The sequence below is a fragment of the Rhinoderma darwinii genome, chromosome 1, assembly GCF_050947455.1.
Source record: "Rhinoderma darwinii isolate aRhiDar2 chromosome 1, aRhiDar2.hap1, whole genome shotgun sequence".
Taxonomy (NCBI): Eukaryota; Metazoa; Chordata; class Amphibia; order Anura; family Rhinodermatidae; genus Rhinoderma; species Rhinoderma darwinii.
Genome location: NC_134687.1, coordinates 364,227,557 through 364,245,922, shown reverse-complemented (window position 1 = coordinate 364,245,922; position 18,366 = coordinate 364,227,557). Strand labels below are relative to the sequence as shown.

At 42.8% G+C, this 18,366-nt stretch overlaps 1 protein-coding gene across 2 annotated transcripts in view; it reads left to right on the top strand.

The window, feature by feature from the left end:
• Positions 1 to 18,366, top strand: part of JAK2 (Janus kinase 2) — a 284,382-nt gene that overhangs the window by 221,828 nt on the left and 44,188 nt on the right. For both annotated transcript variants that reach the window (XM_075827431.1, XM_075827440.1), the window contains 5 exons: positions 155 to 289; positions 578 to 665; positions 1,166 to 1,293; positions 10,713 to 10,851; positions 12,182 to 12,333. In XM_075827431.1, coding sequence (XP_075683546.1) covers positions 155 to 289; positions 578 to 665; positions 1,166 to 1,293; positions 10,713 to 10,851; positions 12,182 to 12,333 — 642 coding nt within the window. The remainder of the gene's footprint in view (positions 1 to 154; positions 290 to 577; positions 666 to 1,165; positions 1,294 to 10,712; positions 10,852 to 12,181; positions 12,334 to 18,366) is intronic.

Sequence of the window (18,366 nt, the reverse complement as noted above, 5' to 3'; positions counted from 1 at the left end):
TATCCATTTTTGCGTCTATGGCAAGCTTTAGGCACTACATTTTAACGCCTTGCAGATGTTTATCTAGTTTATTTAACACAATGCCCAATGGAATTGAGAATTGACTTTTGAAATCTATACATTTTGTAACTATTCTATTTATTTCCCCTTGCAGGTAGAAAATCTTGGACAGGGAACCTTTACTAAGATTTTTAGAGGAAAACGGGAGGAAGTAGGGGACTATAATCAGATCCATGAAACAGAAGTTCTTCTCAAAGTCCTGGATAAATCACATCGGAATTATTCTGAGGTTTGTTTTAGAACTTGCCTCTATAACAAAAGTAAGAGATAAATAATACAATTGAAATAAAGTGCAATGAGTATTCACCTCTATTCTATTGAATATTCCAGGACGTTCCCTCTCATCTTCCTGTTAACAGAAGATGTAGAACTATTTAAAAGTTATTCATGGTAAAATACTGATTTCAGAACTTAGTAGTGGTCCTGTTAACCTGACCAGGAATGTAGTCCTAATGTTTATCATTGTTAGCATATTGCCATGTTATTATACTTACATTTTTCTTCCATGTGATTTCAGTCTTTTTTTGAGGCAGCCAGTATGATGAGCCAGCTATCGTACAGACATTTGATTTTGAATTATGGAGTCTGTGTATGTGGAGATGAGAGTAAGTCGAATTTTTTTTGGGGTGTATTGTCCTTGTACAGATATATATGAATTCCGCCAGAGCCCAGATGTGTGTATTAGGGAATTCCCTAAACAGCAGCTGAAGACTTCGCTATTCTTGCCCAAAAAAATACTGGTTAGCCCGATACAGACTTCGACAGGACCCCTGAACGTGAACGGAGCCTAAGCTACGTTTCTTAAAGTGAACGGTCGTTCGCTCCAGTCAACGAGTAGGTCCTTGAAGGTGTTAGTTGTGTGATGCACATTATTATTCCATACCATGCTGCACTCGCAAATGATCTACCATATTACATTACTAAGCTCTGGTATAACAAAGTAGCAACTTTAGGAATTTGCTAATATTTGCCCACTTCAGTATTTGTGCGCTGTATGAAGAAGATACAGTTGGTCGAAGTTGGTTCTTTGAAATGAATCATGAATGAATAGGGTTGACTGTGTTAGGAAAAAGAATTAGTCACTTTGTTCACTTTTTTCTGTTAGGTATTCTTGTCCAAGAATATGCAAAACTTGGCTCGCTGGACATATACTTGAAGAAAAACAAAAACTCCGTTAATATTCTGTGGAAATTGGAAGTTTCTAAACAGCTTGCATGGGCCATGCATTTTCTTGTGAGTATACACAATTTGTTCTCGATAAGCATTTTGAACGTTTCTAGAAGAGAAAGCATCAGACACCTGGACATTTCTTTTAAAAATGAAAGAAAAAACAATTACAAGCCACCTCATATGCGCAAGCAGTTACTGTATATGGCAGCGGTGTGCGTACACCTCAACATTGAAATTGCAACACCAAGAAGGAAATTGTGGAACTCACAGGATCGATATGGTAACCCTTTCTGGACTGAGACATTTTTTGCTTTTTTCATTATCGTTCTTCACTCCCCGCCTTCCAAGACCCATAGCTTATTTTCTTGCGGGAGGAGTTGTAGTTTCTATTGGCACCATTTAAAGTAATATATAATGTACAGGGAAACTGGGAAAAAATCTTTGCGGGCTAAAATTGGAAAAAACTCGATTCCTGCATTGTATTTTGGGTTTCATTTTTACGTCTTTCAGCTAGCAGTAAAAACTACAACTTACCTTTATTCTGCGGCTCAATACGATTACGGTGATACCAAATTTATATAGTTTTTTTTTATATTTTACTACTTTTCCAAAGAAAAAACTATTTGTTTAAAAAAAATTGTTTTGTTTCACCACATTCGGAGAGCCATAACTTTTACATTTTTTCCATCAATTGAGCGGTGTTGGGGCTTATTTTTTTTGTGGGACGAGCTGTCGTTTTTATAATATTTTGGTACGTAGAGCTTTTTGGTCACTTTTTACTATAAGGTTTTGTTTTTTTTTAGTGCGAAGGTGACCAAAAAATAGCGATTTTGGTGTTTGAGTTTTTCTTTCTTGCGCCGTTAACCATGCGAGTTAAATAATGGTATATTGTAATAGTTCAGACTTTTACGGGCGCAGCAATGCCAAGTTTGTAAATTCTTTTTTAATTTTTTTTAACCACCAGCACCATGCGATTGCGTAAGGCCTCAGAAGCTGCAGTCGCGATTGGCCTTTGAGAGGTAGGACGTCCTGGAACAGCGCAATCGTGTTCCTGGCCTTTAGTCCCGGGTGTCAGCTGTAATACACAGCTGACACCCGCAGCATTTGGAGCGGGCTCAGGGCGTGAGCCTGCTCCATGCATCACCCCCTGCACCAGGATGTGCCATTACGTCCAGGTGCGCGAAGGGGTTAATGATATGCAAATGTAAAAAAAATGGAAACAAAATATTCCAAATGTCAAAAAGGTAGATTTATTCTTCCATAAGTGCAATAAACAGTGCAACGTTTCAGCTGCTCAATAAAACCTTTGTCAAGCATACATCAGTGGCATCAATCACCATAGACTTTAATGGTATCCGTTAAACAGATACATCGTAAACTGGGGTCATGAGAGTTCATGACTTATCTATTAAACGGATACCATTATAGTTTACGGGTAACAGATGACACTTTTAGGCATCTGTTTAATGGAGCTGTCACCCATAAACTATAATGTATACATTACAAAAGGCTATTTGAATGCCCATGACGTGACCATTAAACGTATGCCCGTAATGTATGCCATACAGTGGCTTACATCATCCATAGGCTACTATGTTAAAAAAATAAGTATACAGCAAGGTATACATTCTTTTGCCGGATGGAATAGCGAAGTCTACTACACTGTTACATAGTTTGTACGGTTGAAAAAAGACACATGTCCATCAAGTTCAACCAAGGGATGGGAAAGGGGAAGTAAAAAATTTCTACACATAGGAGCTAATATCTTTTTGTTCTAGGAAATTATCTAATCCTTTTTTAAAGCCATCTACTGTCCCTGCTGTGACCAGCTCCTCCGGTAGACTATTCCATAGATTCACAGTTCTTACAGTAAAGAAGGCTTGTCGCCTCTGCAGGTTGAACCTTTCTATTTCCAGACGGAGGGAGTGCCCCCTTGTTTTTTGAGGGGGTTTTACATGGAACAGGATTTCACCATATTTTTTGTATGTGCCATTCATATATTTATATAAGTTAATCATGTCCCCCCTTAGTCGTCTTTTCTCAAGGCTAAATAGGCTTCGTTCTTTTAATCTTTCCTCATAACTTAGATTCTCCATGCCCCTTATTAGCTTCGTTGCTCTTCTTTGTATTTTTTCCAACTCCAGGGCATCCCTTCTATGAATTGGAGCCCAGAACTGGACTGCATATTCTAGATGAGGCCTCACTAATGCTTTGTAAAGTAATATTACATCCCTGTCCCGCGAGTCCATGCCTCTTTTGATGCACGACAATATCCTGCTGGCCTTTGAAGCAGCTGATTGACATTGCATGCTGTTATTTAGTTTATGATTTACAAGTACACCCAGATCTTTCTCAACAAATGACTCCCCCAGTTTAGCTCCCCCTAGGACATATGATGCATGCAGGTTGTTCGTACCCAGGTGCATAACTTTACATTTATCTACATTAAAGAGGCTCTGTCACCAGATTTTGCAACCCCTATCTGCTATTGCAGCAGATCGGCGCTGCAATGTAGATTACAGTAACGTTTTTATTTTTAAAAAACGAGCATTTTTGGCCAAGTTATGACCATTTTTGTATTTATGCAAATGAGGCTTGCAAAAGTACAACTGGGCGTGTTTAAAAGTAAAAGTACAACTGGGCGTGTATTATGTGCGTACATCGGGGCGTTTTTACTACTTTTACTAGCTGGGCGTTCTGACGAGAAGTATCATCCACTTCTCTTAAGAACGCCCAGCTTCTGGCAGTGTAGACACAGCCGTGTTCTCGAGAGATCACGCTGTGTCGTCACTCACAGGTCCTGCATCGTGTCAGACGAGCGAGGACACATCGGCACCAGAGGATACATTTGATTCTGCAGCAGCATCAGCGTTTGCAGGTAAGTCGATGTAGCTACTTACCTGCAAACGCTGATGCTGCTGCAGAATCATCTGTAGCCTCTGGTGCCGATGTGTCCTCGCTCGTCTGACACGATGCAGGACCTGTGAGTGACGACACAGCGTGATCTCTCGAGAACACGGCTGTGTCTGCACTGCCAGAAGCTGGGCGTTCTGAAGAGAAGTGGATGATACTTCTCGTCAGAACGCCCAGCTAGTAAAAGTAGTAAAAACGCCCCGATGTACGCACATAATACACGCCCACTTGGACTTTTACTTTTAAACACGCCCAGTTGTACTTTTGCAAACCTCATTTGCATAAATACAAAAATGGTCATAACTTGGCCAAAAATGCTCGTTTTTTAAAAATAAAAACGTTACTGTAATCTACATTGCAGCGCCTATCTGCTGCAATAGCAGATAGGGGTTGCAAAATCTGGTGACACAGCCTCTTTAAACTTCATTTGCCAAGTGAACACCCAAACACTTTGTTTGTTTAAATCTGCCTGCAATTCACAAACATCTTCCGTAGTCTGAACTATATTGCATAGCTTGGTGTCATCTGCAAAAATAGAAATAGTGCTATTAATCCCATCCTCTATATCATTAATAAATAAGTTGAATAATAGTGGTCCCAGCCCTGAACCCTGGGGTACACCACTTATAACCGGGGACCATTCAGAGTAGGAATCATTGACCACAACTCTCTGGATACGGTCCTTGAGCCAATTCTCAATCCAATTACAAACTATACTTTCTAAACCTATAGTCCTTAATTTACCCATTAGACGTCTATGGGGGACAGTGTCAAATGCCTTTGCAAAGTCCAAAAACACTATATCCACAGCGGCCCCTCTGTCTAGGCTTCTTCTTACCTCTTCATAAAAACAAATCAGGTTGGTTTGACAACTTCTGTCCTTAGTAAAACCGTGCTGGCTGTCACTTATAATACTATTTATTGTCACATAATTCTGTATATAGTCCCTCAATAGCCCCTCAACATTTTCCCCACAATTGATGTTAAGCTTACTGGTCTATAATTACCCGTCGAAGACCTAGAGCCCTTTTTGAAAATAGGCACCACATTTGCCCTGCGCCAGTCCCTTGGCACTATACCAGTCATGAGAGACTCTCTAAATATTATGAAGAGGGGGACAGAAATAACTGAACTAAGCTCTTTAAGAATTCTAGGGCGTAACCCATCTGGCCTTGTGCACATTTATTTTATTTAAACCGGATTGGCCTTCCTTTTCTTTGACCCCTTTCTACTGCCCCTAACTACATTAACTCAGCTATTTGCCTGATCCTACTCACCCATGTCTTCACCCTCCAGTTCTAACCCACTAACTGCATGCTCCGTGAGCAGCAAGCTCAGCTCAAGATTGTCTATCCTCCTCAGTGTTGCATTCTGCTCCTCCAGATCTCTAATACGAGCTTCCAGATGAACAACATGCTCACATCTGCTACAGAGATATTCACCCTGGAACTCCGGCTCCAGTCGTGTATACATATGGCAAACTGTGCACTGAAGAAAACCTCCAATCTTGCTATCCATTATCCAAGTTACAACAAAACAGTGAACAATTGTCAAAGTAAAAGAAAAGAAGAGTACTTTCTTTTGCTTCAACTCCTCTTTTCAACTCCGGTTTTGGAACTCCACTTAGATCACAAGCCACTTAAACTACCAAGCTCAGAAAGAAAAAAAGTCATGCTCACGTAAACCAGCCCGACGTAGGCCAATAGGTCACTCGTTTGGCCTCTGTCAGGCTAATGGAGCCCTATGGATGCGTTTACCGTGTCATTCAGGTACTCTCTCGACGTACACGCTAAACGGATATCACAACAGGATGTGAATGGGGCCCAAGTTATTGATTAGCTTTTATTAATTTTGTTTATTTGGAGGCGAAGGAATGAAAACAAAAAAACAGCAGTTCCACCATTGATTTTTTCACAGGGCTTTTTTTCTCTGTTTACTGTGCGGTAAAAATAACAACTTAACTTCATTCTATGGTTCAGTACCAAATATGTATCGTTTTTGTTAGTTTTAATACCTTTGAAAAAAGCCATATTTGTGTGACTCGATTACGATACTTATAAATATTTTATTTTTTTCGTCAACGGAGCTGTATGAGAGCTTGTTTTTTTGCAAGTAAAGTTGTAGTTTTTATTGGTACCTTTTTGGGGCAAGTATAATTTAGTGACTAATTTGTATAATTTTTTCCGGGGGGTGAAATAAAATAAAAAAACAGAATATGATTGACACAAGCTACTCGGGGACTACTGGGAAAGCTTTTGACAGTATATGGACAGTGACATCAGTGGCTCCTCCAGGAGCGGAGTCCCTGGCCTGAGTGATGCCGACGCTCTGGCCTAGGATTCCATTCCTGGGGAAGCCCCTAGCATCACTATCCATATAAGGACAGTGACGCAGGGGCTATGGGCTTCTCCTGGAGCGGAATCCCCGGTCACAGTGGCCGATGCTCTGGCTGGGGATTCTTCTCCTAGAGGGAGCCCCAATGGCTCTTTCTACAGGGGGGGACAACTGTCTTGGGAAAGCTTTTGACAGTATATAGGATTCTATAGTACTGGCGGCCGTTCTGCAGACAGGAGCCATGTTTGGTATTTGAAGTCTGACAGTGGGATCCCTATAATTCTTCAGAACTGGAGTTAATGGACAGTCTTTTTATTTATTTTTTTTGTCACCCCATTAAATTATGTGAAAAGTGTCAATGGACCCCTGTTATGACAATTGGTGGATGTCCGAGCAATCTCCCACCAATGAGACACTAAAATGTCTCTGGTAGGAAAACCCCTTTAATGCATAATAAAAAAATCAGCTTTTACCAAGGTTTTGCAAAAATAGCTCCAGAAAAAAAGGGAAAAGAAACGGCGATGTGTGAATAAGTGGAAAATAGATAATTTTCTCCAGCTCACCAGTCTTGGCGTTTTGATCCCAGGCTGCGCACGGATCCTTGAGGTGGCACTCTGTTAAATCATGGTAAAAGGAAAATAAATTCATATCCAGCGCTGATCTGAATAGGTGCTAACAAACACATATACATGCAGACAACGAAATAAACATGTGTGAAAACATATACACATAAACATACAGATACTTAAAAACGCATGTATACACATACACCTACTGTTAATACATGTGTACTATATACACGCACATACAAACACACACACATTTTCAGACACAAATACACATGTATACATATACAGTACATACGGACACCTAAATACACATGTATACTCACACATACAAACACATATAGACACAAACTTACATACTAACGTACTCAGTCCTTGCGGGACAGGATGTATCTCGGGACAGGAGAAATTTTCTGCACCTGGAATTGCTGGAGGAAGAGGTGGAGCTTTGCTGTACAATCTATAGTAGTTCTGTCTCCCTATCACAGTATTTTATCATAAGTTTTCAGTGATTTGCCTAAAATAGCGGCAAAACCACAGTATTTTACTGTGATTTCGCAGAAAAACGCTGCAAAATACTGCGGACTATCCCCAACTTTTGGAAAATTGCAGAAAAGCGGTAATTGATAGACAGCCTGGATGCCTGCTGTGTACCTCCTGGACACGTGGCCATGGGTTGAGAACCACTGGTCTAGAGCAAACCCACCTCAAGACGGCTCACTATACATAGATGTCCAAATTCTCTGGGTTTTGTGCAGAGCCGACTTATATTTACGTCCGTTCTTGTGCTTGCAATTGTGTCCCCTACAGCAACCCCAACACACGGATCTGTATGTTACTAATAGCCTCTGGTCTTCGTGACATGATTGGGACCTGAGTGGATTAGGTCCCGATTGCGTGATCACCATGGCAACTAATCATGGCACGGACAGAAATGGTTTGTTGTAAGACGTTTACCCAGGGTCTGTTCTGTAGAAAATCCTCTTTCCCCTCGTCTCCTGTCCGTGATATCTGAAGAGAGAAAGCGGCTGTTACATAGAATAGACATACATTTGGCTGACAGTAATGAGCTATTAACCCCTTGCTGTCTGGCACACTTAAATTAACTGTATTCCTATATTTAGTCCATCTGTATAGGAAGACTGGTCAATAACTCCTGAAAATATCAACTAACTCGAAAACATGTAGGAACATATAAACCATAAATAACTTCAATTGGGATTAAAAAACATATATATTTTATTAGACAATAATATAAAAAAAGACGGTGAAACATACAAAAAATAAAAAAAAGATGGTAGCAACAATATCTATGAAAACAATATGCATACAACGCTTCTATGAAAACAATATGCATACAACGAGTTGTGTGTACCAGCAACCAGTTAAATTAACTGGTTGCTGGTGAAGGCCCCGCCATTTTATATGCTTTGTGATGGCACTGCTTGCTCCTGCACACGTTGCCATCAACTGGTTCAGGCTCTGTCATTTTTACAGATCCACCCTTTACTCGTATAGTAAACTGAAATATAACTTTCTTGTCTGTAAAGCTCCTGGAAAGAGGACTCATCTAATACAATAATGGGGGCTTAACCCCTGTACTGCTATATACCGTCGCCATATGTTAGAAGATCTACATACGTTTGACACAATCTATACAGAAGAATTAGGGAATAGATTTTTGGGGCAAATATTGTTGATTGAACCGACTACCTCAGAACACAATATAAAATGAGGGGAAAGTGTATTTTTCTGCCCATTCTTTTCTATCGAAGACCTACAAAATAAAATTATATTGGCTCCAGTTTGGAAAAATCAGGACCTGTATGTGCGGCAAAAAAAACAAAACCATTTTTGGATAAACTAAGAAATAACAATCCCGGGCATGAAAGGGTGAAGTACGTGCCATTACACCTCCCTAAGTACATGTCGTGCTTAATCTCTTACTGTGAATCGACTACGCAGGTCTTGGGGACCCATCTATCAAATTCTCTTAGGCCCTGCCTACACTCTCTTTGTGCGTTATTTGCGTAATTTTTCAGCCGTGGCCTTTGAGCGCCACGGGCAAAAAACGCAGCGAAAACCGCTTTCTCTGCCTCCTATTGATGTCAATGGGAGGTCAGAGGCAGAAACGCCTTCAGAAAGGGCATGACGCCTCTTTATCCCGCGCACGGGAAAAATACGCCTCCACCTCCCATTGAAATCAATGGAAGGCGTTTTTGGCAGTTTTATGGCACGTGATGTGGTTTCTGCGCTGAAAAACTCTGTGTGAAGAGGGCCTTATGGAGGATAAACTTCTCATATGAAGGTACTGGCCCTTCGGTATACCTCTCCGTGATGACACAGGATGGTGGCTCTGCCAGGCAAGTAGACTGTGGAAGTACATTTTCTACAAACAGTTAAGTTCTAATATCACAAGTGATGCGGGGAGCTCATTTGGAAAATGTGTTTTTTATGGGAGCATATATGTTTTATATATATTTTTTTTGTAAGTAGCTAAGGCGCAATGCTATTAGATACCTACTATCTGCCAACTACAGGACATGCATTGTGTGGTGTGTTCCGTATCTGCCAACTACAGGACATGCATTGTGTGGTGTGTTCCGTATCTGCCAACTACAGGACATGCATTGTGTGGTGTGTTCCGTATCTGCCAACTACAGGACATGCATTGTGTGGTGTGTTCCGTATCTGCCAACTACAGGACATGCATTGTGTGGTGTGTTCCGTATCTGCCAACTACAGGACATGCATTGTGTGGTGTGTTCCGTATCTGCCAACTACAGGACATGCATTGTGTGGTGTGTTCCGTATCTGCCAACTACAGGACATGCATTGTGTGGTGTGTTCCGTATCTGCCAACTACAGGACATGCATTGTGTGGTGTGTTCCGTATCTGCCAACTACAGGACATGCATTGTGTGGTGTGTTCCGTATCTGCCAACTACAGGACATGCATTGTGTGGTGTGTTCCGTCCTCTCGGCAACTACAGGACATGCATTGTGTGGTGTGTTCCGTATCTGCCAACTACAGGACATGCATTGTGTGGTGTGTTCCGTATCTGCCAACTACAGGACATGCATTGTGTGGTGTGTTCCGTCAACTCTATTCTTCGCTCACCATGTAAGATCCTAAAGCTGCATTTACTCGTCACAATTTCTCAAACCACCGCAAATTTGATTGTGGCCGTAATGTACTTTAATCGGAAAAAGTTGGACGACAATTATTTGAATTCAACAACTGTACAAATAATAATGATTTTTATGTATGAAAGATCAATTTTAGTCCACACTAAAAGCTAGTTTTGTGCTTTTACACTAGGCGTAATGACCATTGATAAGTGTATAGATACCCTTTATATGGAAGTTCCTTCAGCTGAATAAGATGTAGACCGGCAGTATTAATGAGCCAATACATTTGAGTCTTTTGCTGCGTATACACAAAATTGGTTGCCTCTGTAATGTGTTAAGTTGTGAGATGTGGTAGCACTGGGTAGTTTGTGTGAATAAACCATAAATGGTTTTCGGTCTACACTGGTGGTTGGTTAACTGATAAAATGCATAGTGTTTTGCGTGGCTTACCATACCATTACTTTTACAAGCTTGTGGTCCCATTTTTCTTCTATATTTTTGACAGCTTTTTATATTGCTGCATTTCTAATTCTTTAGGAAGATCGTAATCTAGTACATGGTAATGTGTGTCTGAAGAACATTCTGCTGATCAGAGAAGAAGACCGGAAGACCGGAAATCCTGCTTTCATTAAGCTCAGTGATCCAGGAATTAGCATTGCTGTTCTTCCAAGAGAAAGTAAGTGGAATAACATGGCGGCAGTTATGCTGCTTCAGGTGGACTATAATATGTATTTAGTGTATTTCTTAGCAGGAATCCATCGGTTACACACTTTGTTTCCTATGCAGGCCATGAAAATGACAGGGCTTTGTCCATTCTTATTTTATATGTACTGGTGTAATAGTTCTATCTATAAAAATCTAATACAATTACATTACATTATTTAAGTCTAAAATCATCTATAGATATATACATTTTTATATTTGTTTTGAGTGTTTGACCATGTTTAAAGAGATTCAATCTCTACCTTTTTTCTGCCCTCACTGAGGGCCGCCTATGATAGTATCAGAGCTTCTGACTTCAGCATTATAAGTGTTGTGTAGGTGAGCTGTACTTGTTATAAAACTTATATTTACATTTTAATTGGCTCGCATCCCGCCATGAGGACGTGTCCGGCGTATTCATGAGGTGCTGATAACACTCCCCTCCCACCGGTTTCTGCCTAAGCACAGTAATGAGGGGAAAATTGTCAATAAGCGGCGGGAGTGTGGGGTTATCGGCACCTCATGAATACGCCAGGCGCGATGCAAGCGCTGCGCAGATAAAAATGTTGATTTCACAAAAAGTACACCTCACCTACGCATATAATGCTGAAATCAGTGACTCCACGACTGTCTTATGCAGCTCTCAGTGAGGGCAGCGAAAAGGTGGTGACAGATGCTCTTTGAGTATATTGAGATTTTGTGTCTCTGGCTTAGATTCACATCATTTTACTTTTATAAAGTAGTTTACCTATAATGTCAACAGTCTTTACTGTTTTATATGTGATTCTAAGTCTCCATTTATGTTCTATTCTACGTTGTATTACTTGCACAATATTTTTTAATTGCACTGTAGTCAAAGATTGGAATGAGAAAATCCATTTAAAGCGAACCTGTGTCCTTGAAATTCCTGTTCAATCTATGGGCATTCTGTTATAGAGGAGGAGGAGCTGAGTAGATTAATATATAGGATTGTTGGAAAAGATTCAGGTTAACCTGTAATTTATTAATTTATATCTCTTCTCATTTTGGGCTCAGGAGTCCAGTAGGCGGTGCTAATCAGTGATTGACAGCTGTTAATCACTGAATAGGGCCGTCCACTAGACTCCTAAACCCAGAATATGCAGGGTTTTAATTAATTAAATAAATTACAGTATCTTTTCTCACAAAACCATATATCCGCCTGCTCATCTCCTCCTGCTCTATAACATACTGCCCACTGGTCAGACTTCATGACAGGTTCCCTTTAATCCAGCACTGTGTGGAATTATATAGCTCACTGTTCCTATCACTGTTTTCCTATTAAGTTCTTTTAGAAAGGATTCCATGGGTTGCTCCTGAGTGCATCGACAATCCAAAAAATCCTAGCCCGATGGTAGACAAGTGGAGTTTTGGCACCACCTTATGGGAAATATGTAGTGGTGGTGATAAGCCGCTCAATGCACTGGATTCTCAAAGAGTAAGTCAGAGCTTTATGATGAAAGAAAATCGAAAGACTTTCCAATGTTGTAGCTTTTTAACTGGGAACACAGATGTTCATTGATGTCAACAAAACATATATAATAGTTGGTAAAAATGAACTCCTAGCAAGTTACATTTTGATGCAACTTCATACCATAGAAAAAAATTGAGCTAGAGTAGCATGTGAGCTGCTGCCCAGTTCTCTCCAATGAAGAGTCTGTTTAACTGTTTGGTTTCAACTGTGTTTTTATTGAAAATTTTTCAACAATATACATATAACTTAGAGCAGCATGAAGGGCCATGCAATTCACATAGTAAGACAGTAACTTTCAATAGACAGACAAAACATCTGGGAAAAAACACAGGGGTTTAAGGGGGTGAGGAGGGGGGGGATAGTCGGAGCTCCACCTACCACCTAATCTTGAGTTCCCTGTATCCAATACTTGTCCCACGGGTCCCACACCACTTTGAACCTGTCCAGTTCATTGTCAATAGAGGCCGTCATATGCTCCATTGTACGTATTTCCCTAATTCTAGTTACTAAGTCGATGTGGGAGGGAGGGGTTGTCTGTCTCCATTTCCATGCTATCAACGTCTTAGCGGCTGTAAGAAAGTGTCGAAAGAGTCGAGCTGGTGATTTCCCCAAAGACCTAGGGGGAACATTTAGGAGGTAATGAAGAGGGTCTAAGGGAATATCCTGCTGCAACACCGCCAATGCCAAGTTCTTAACTTCCAACCAATACTGTTGTACCAGTGAACAGCTCCAGAAAATATGGAACAGATCACCTCTCTGACCTCTACATCGCCAGCAATCCGACGGAATACCCGGATTGAAGCTATGCAGAAAGGCAGGGGTATGGTACCAAAACATAAGGATTTTATATTGGTTTTCCTTATATGCAGTGCAGATGGAGGTTTTAGCTGCTTGCGACCAAATAATCTGCCACAATGAGAGCGGGATGGATTTATTCAGTAAGGCCTCCCACTTCAACATGTATCTATGCCCAGGCGGAGGGGAACCCTCCGGGGATAGCAATAATGCATAAATGGCTGAGATAAGCCCCCTAGTGGTGGTAGCATACCGACATAACCTTTCGAAGCTTGTAGGTGCAGTAACCCGCGTGGATCTAAAAGTTTGCTGCATGTAATGTCTAACCTGAAGATAGTGAAAGAACGCAGCGGAGGGAATATTATGATGTTTTTGAAAGTATGAAAACGGGTGAAGCTCTTGCGTGTGGGGATCAACCATATCAGCCAGGTGAAATACCTCAATTCCCGTCCACAATCGGACTATTCGGGAGGTAGTGCCCCCCGGGATAGTGGGAGTGTAGAGTACCGAAGTCAAGGGCGGGCAACCCGATGCCAAATGGAAGCGGTTTTTACAGGTTTCCCACACCTCCCTTTGAAATCTCATGGGACCCAATAAAGATGCAGTCGGCATTACTAGTGGGTCACCCCATAACAGGGAGTTTGGGTGGACCGGGGCCATCCATAGCTTCTCTATTTCGGTCCATTTATTGTACGCCCTTAAAGACACCCAGCTGGGTATGCGACGGAGGTGTGCCGCCCAGTAGTACTTCACCACATCAGGGACCGATAGCCCACCCGCAGATCGACCCGATAATAAAACTGATTTCGGAATTCGATGTCTGCCGGAGTGCCATATGAACCTGAGGATAGAAGACTGCATAGCCCGCAATTCCTTCATAGGTACTGCTACCGGCAAAGTCTCAAAGTAGTACAGTAATTTAGGGAGCAAGGTCATTTTGACCGCTGCTATGCGCCCAAAAAATGACATGGGAAGAGGATCCCACCTGGCCATTAGCTGACGTAGCTCTACAAACAGAGAGGGGAAATTAGCCTTGTAAACCGACGTATAGGAGGGAGTGAGTTGAACTCCTAAATAAGTCAGGGAGGTTTCCTTCCAGTTGTAGGTGTAGTTGTGTTTGAGTAGCTGGAGCTCCTGGTGTGGAACATTAAGAGGGAGCGCTTCCGTTTTAGATGTATTAGTTTTATATCCTGACAGCCTCCCATACCTACGGAGAACTGTAGTAAGGTTAGGGAGGGAGGTATGAGGTTTAGTGATAGTCAAGAGGACGTCATCTGCAAACAGGGAAACCTTAAACTCTTTATCTTGTATCTGGACCCCCGCTATATCCCTGGATTTCCGTATTTGAGCTGCTAAAGGTTCTATGCATAGCACAAATAAAAGTGGGGATAGGGGACACCCCTGACGTGTACCATTCCAGATTTGAAACGGAGGGGAGGTGGAGTGTGGGAGTTTAATTGCCGCTGTTGGTTTGGAGTAGAGACCACGCAGTGCTGTCAAATAAGGGCCCGAAATCCCAAATGAATTTAGAGTTTCGAACATAAATGGCCATCCCAAGCGGTCAAACGCCTTCTCTGCATCTAGACTAAGAAGGATCGCCGATTCCTTTTGCTTTTGGAGGGCATCAATGAGGTCAAGGGCCCTTCGTGTGTTGTCTCCTCCTTGCCTAAGAGGCACAAAGCCCACTTGGTCTTTGTGAATCAAAGAAGGGAGCCAAACATTGAGTCTATTAGCTAGAAGACGGGTGAAAATTTTTAGATCCGAATTCAGAAGGGCTATGGGTCTGTAATTGGAGCACTCTGCGTGGTCTCTACCCGGTTTAGGGATCAGCGTGATATGAGAATGCAGGAATGTTTGAGGGATGGGAGAACCCTGTAGGAATTCATTAAATAACGAAGCCATCCGTGGAACCAAGATCTCTGCAAAGGTCTTATAATACCCATATGTAAAGCCATCTGGTCCAGGGGCCTTACCACTAGGGAGGTCCTTCAATATATCAAACAATTCCTCCGCAGAGATCGGGGCATTCAGGGATGAAAGCTCCTCATCTTTCAGTTTAGGGAGAGCACAGGAAGAGAGATATGCTTGCAGCGTTTCCCTCCGACGAGCCGGATCAGGTGGTAAGGTATTTGGCAGGTGGTATAAGGATTTATAATAGTCATGAAAAAGTGTGGCTATCGTGTCTGGGTGATGCTGGAGTATGCCCGCCTTATCCCGAACCGCCTGTGGAGTACGAACAGTCGCCTGATCCCGCAATAGTCTGGCCAGAAGCGAGTGCGCCTTATTACCTTTGTCGTAATATTTCCTTTTTGTGTATAGTAATGACTTTTCTACCCCCTTCATAGCTAAGTCCTTGAGTTGTGCTCTAGCCTCTATCAATTTCCGTAGTGTCGGGACCGCCGGTTTAATCCCCATTTCTCTCTCCAACTTAGTAATTGTCCGATGGAGAGCCACCCGCTTGGCCCGAGAGTCTCTTTTCAATCTAGATCCCATTACTATGCATTGCCCTCTCATCACCGCCTTATGCGCCTCCCAAAGAGTGGATACTGAAGGAACCGATCCCTCATTAAGTGCATAAAATTCCCGCATATGCCCGGCCAGGCTGTCCCTAAGAGAAGGGGACTTAATCAAAGTTTCGTTTAAGCGCCAATGACATACTCTCGTATTTGGTTTCCCTATCTGTAGGGACACAGAAACTGGTGCGTGATCTGACCAAGAGATGGGGTCTATATTCGCCCCCTGGAGCGCACGGAGGGCAGGGACATTACCAAAAAAGTAATCTAAGCGTGTATGAGTGCTGTGCGTATGGGAGAAGAAGGTATAGGACCTATCACCTGGGTGATCCACTCGCCACAAATCATAGAGCTGGTGCTCTCTAATTAGTTGCCTAAAACGTGTAGAAAGTCCTGTAAGGGTGGGCGTCGGAGTAGCGTGTGTAAGAGAGACCCTATCCATGGACGTGGAGAACGGGACATTAAAATCTCCTCCCACCAGCCATGCCCCCCTAGGAAGCTTCTGGAGTTTAGAAAGGAGTCTACGTAGGAATGGAATCTGTGCGGTATTAGGAGAGTAAACGTTACATAAAACGATGGGCTGTCCAAGCAAAGTCCCCTCTATTATAACATATCTGCCTTTCGGATCTAGATGTGAGGTGTGAACCTGTATGGGGCAGGAAGCTGCTATCAAAATGGCCACCCCCTCCCTTTTGCGACCTGACGAGGCAGAGTACACAGCAGGATACGCCCCTCGGGCAAATTGGAAAGTTCCGGATGAATCTAAGTGTGTTTCCTGCAGAAAAGCAACTTCCGCTCCAAGCGATTTCAACTCCCTGAGAAGCAAGCGTCTCTTCACATTGGAGTTGAGACCCTTGACATTAAGTGTGACAAATTTAACCATGGTCAAAGATGTATGAAAGAGCAAAGAATGATGTGGAAAGTGCGGATGTATACAGCTCACAGTTATGTCGGGGCCAGTCCCATGTCGGTTTCAAAGCAAGCAGTGTTCTACGGCGTCCTTCTACCTTGGAGGTTCTTGGAGGATTCACTGTCGTCTCAAGTGTTATTTCGGATGAAAGTAGGAGGGGAGGGAAAGACACTGGGGTAAAGACGTACCAGGGAGACAATACACATATCTGCAGTGAGAACAAAGAGAAATGCATGAGATCAATGAATTTCAAACACACTCAGAAAATACTACCAGGGAGAATACTATACCCTGGGGCGGGTGATATTAAAGCAAAAGAAAACTGGTAATACAATATTACCCTTTGCAACTCTCTCTAAAAACAGAGGGAGAACTGCAAAACAAATTACCCCTATCAAAAAAGGAGGTCGGGTCTCAACAGTCGAGGAACCTAGTACAAAAGTACGTATAAATACGTACAGGCCGAGAAAAAACAAAAAGGGGGTGAAAGAGCCAAGTGTATCCCGGGCAATCGCGCCCTGCCACAATTTACGTTAACGAATTAAAGCGAAACAACATAAAATCAGAAATATAATCCTAAATGCATTTTTAGCCTAGGATAGTGCAACTGGCGAAGGGAGCAGCTGGTATGGGTGACCAGGCTCCTTCACATATATTACGGAGGTGCCGTGTATCTGCGCAGCGTCAATCAATTCAAATCAGGTCTTGGTGAACTTCGGGTAGACTGTCGTCTTGGAGAGGTCCTCCGCTTATTTCGGACCGACTGCCAGACTGGAGGTGGAGACGAAGGCGGCAAAGGAGTCTCCCAATTCTGCATCTTGGGCGTTGGTATACCAAGGGAGTCACAGAAATGAGGCAAATCCCCTGGGTACCTCAGGGTTGCAGAAACACCATCTCTTCGGGCTGTAAGGGAGAACGGAAACCCCCATCGATAAATAATATTGTGGTCCCGTAGGGCTGCGAGAAGTGGACGAAGCAGACGTCTTTTCTGTAACGTAATCCAGGAGAGATCCGGGAATAACTGAATCGGCACACCGGCATACTCCAGGTCTTTACGCTGACGGGCTTTAAGCATAATGTCCTCCTTAGTGCGGAAATCCTGGACACAGCAGATGATATCTCTGGGCTGAGATGTAATGGATTTTGGTTTCAGTGCTCTATGCGCTCTGTCAAGCGGTATCCGATTAGACGGGGGTGCACCCAAAAGGTCGTTAAAGATAGTCTCTAACACGATGGGAAGATCTTCAGACCCCGAGGGCTCCGGTATGCCCCTTATCCTTATATTATGACGGCGACCTCTGTTATCCAAATCCTCTAGATGCAGTTGCATATCTCTAATGGACGCCAGCTGGGAGGACACTGAAGACTGTATCACAGAAACATGGCGCCTAGTGGCATCGTGGTCATCTTCTAAAGCCTCCACCCTCGTAGCAATCTGCTGTATATGCTGCGACACCCCCGCCAATTCTGAACGAAAAGCTGCCTTCACTTCTTGTATCATACTCTTAAAGTCCTCTTTAGTGGGCAACTGTGAGAAACATTCCCTCCACATAGGGGGCACATCTGAAGGAAGTGAGGCTGAATCCTCCAGGTCAGAATCTGAGGCATATGCAGGGGCCTGGGCATAGGGGGTCAAAGATGGTGTATCCCCCAGATCGTCTCTCCTCCCCGGCTGCTGGATCGTGGGCCGTTGGGGTTTAGGTGCAGGCCAAATCTGTAGGGCCATTTGTGCTGAGGGCTGTGACATTGGTGGTTCAAGCAGGTGTACTGGGGCCTCTG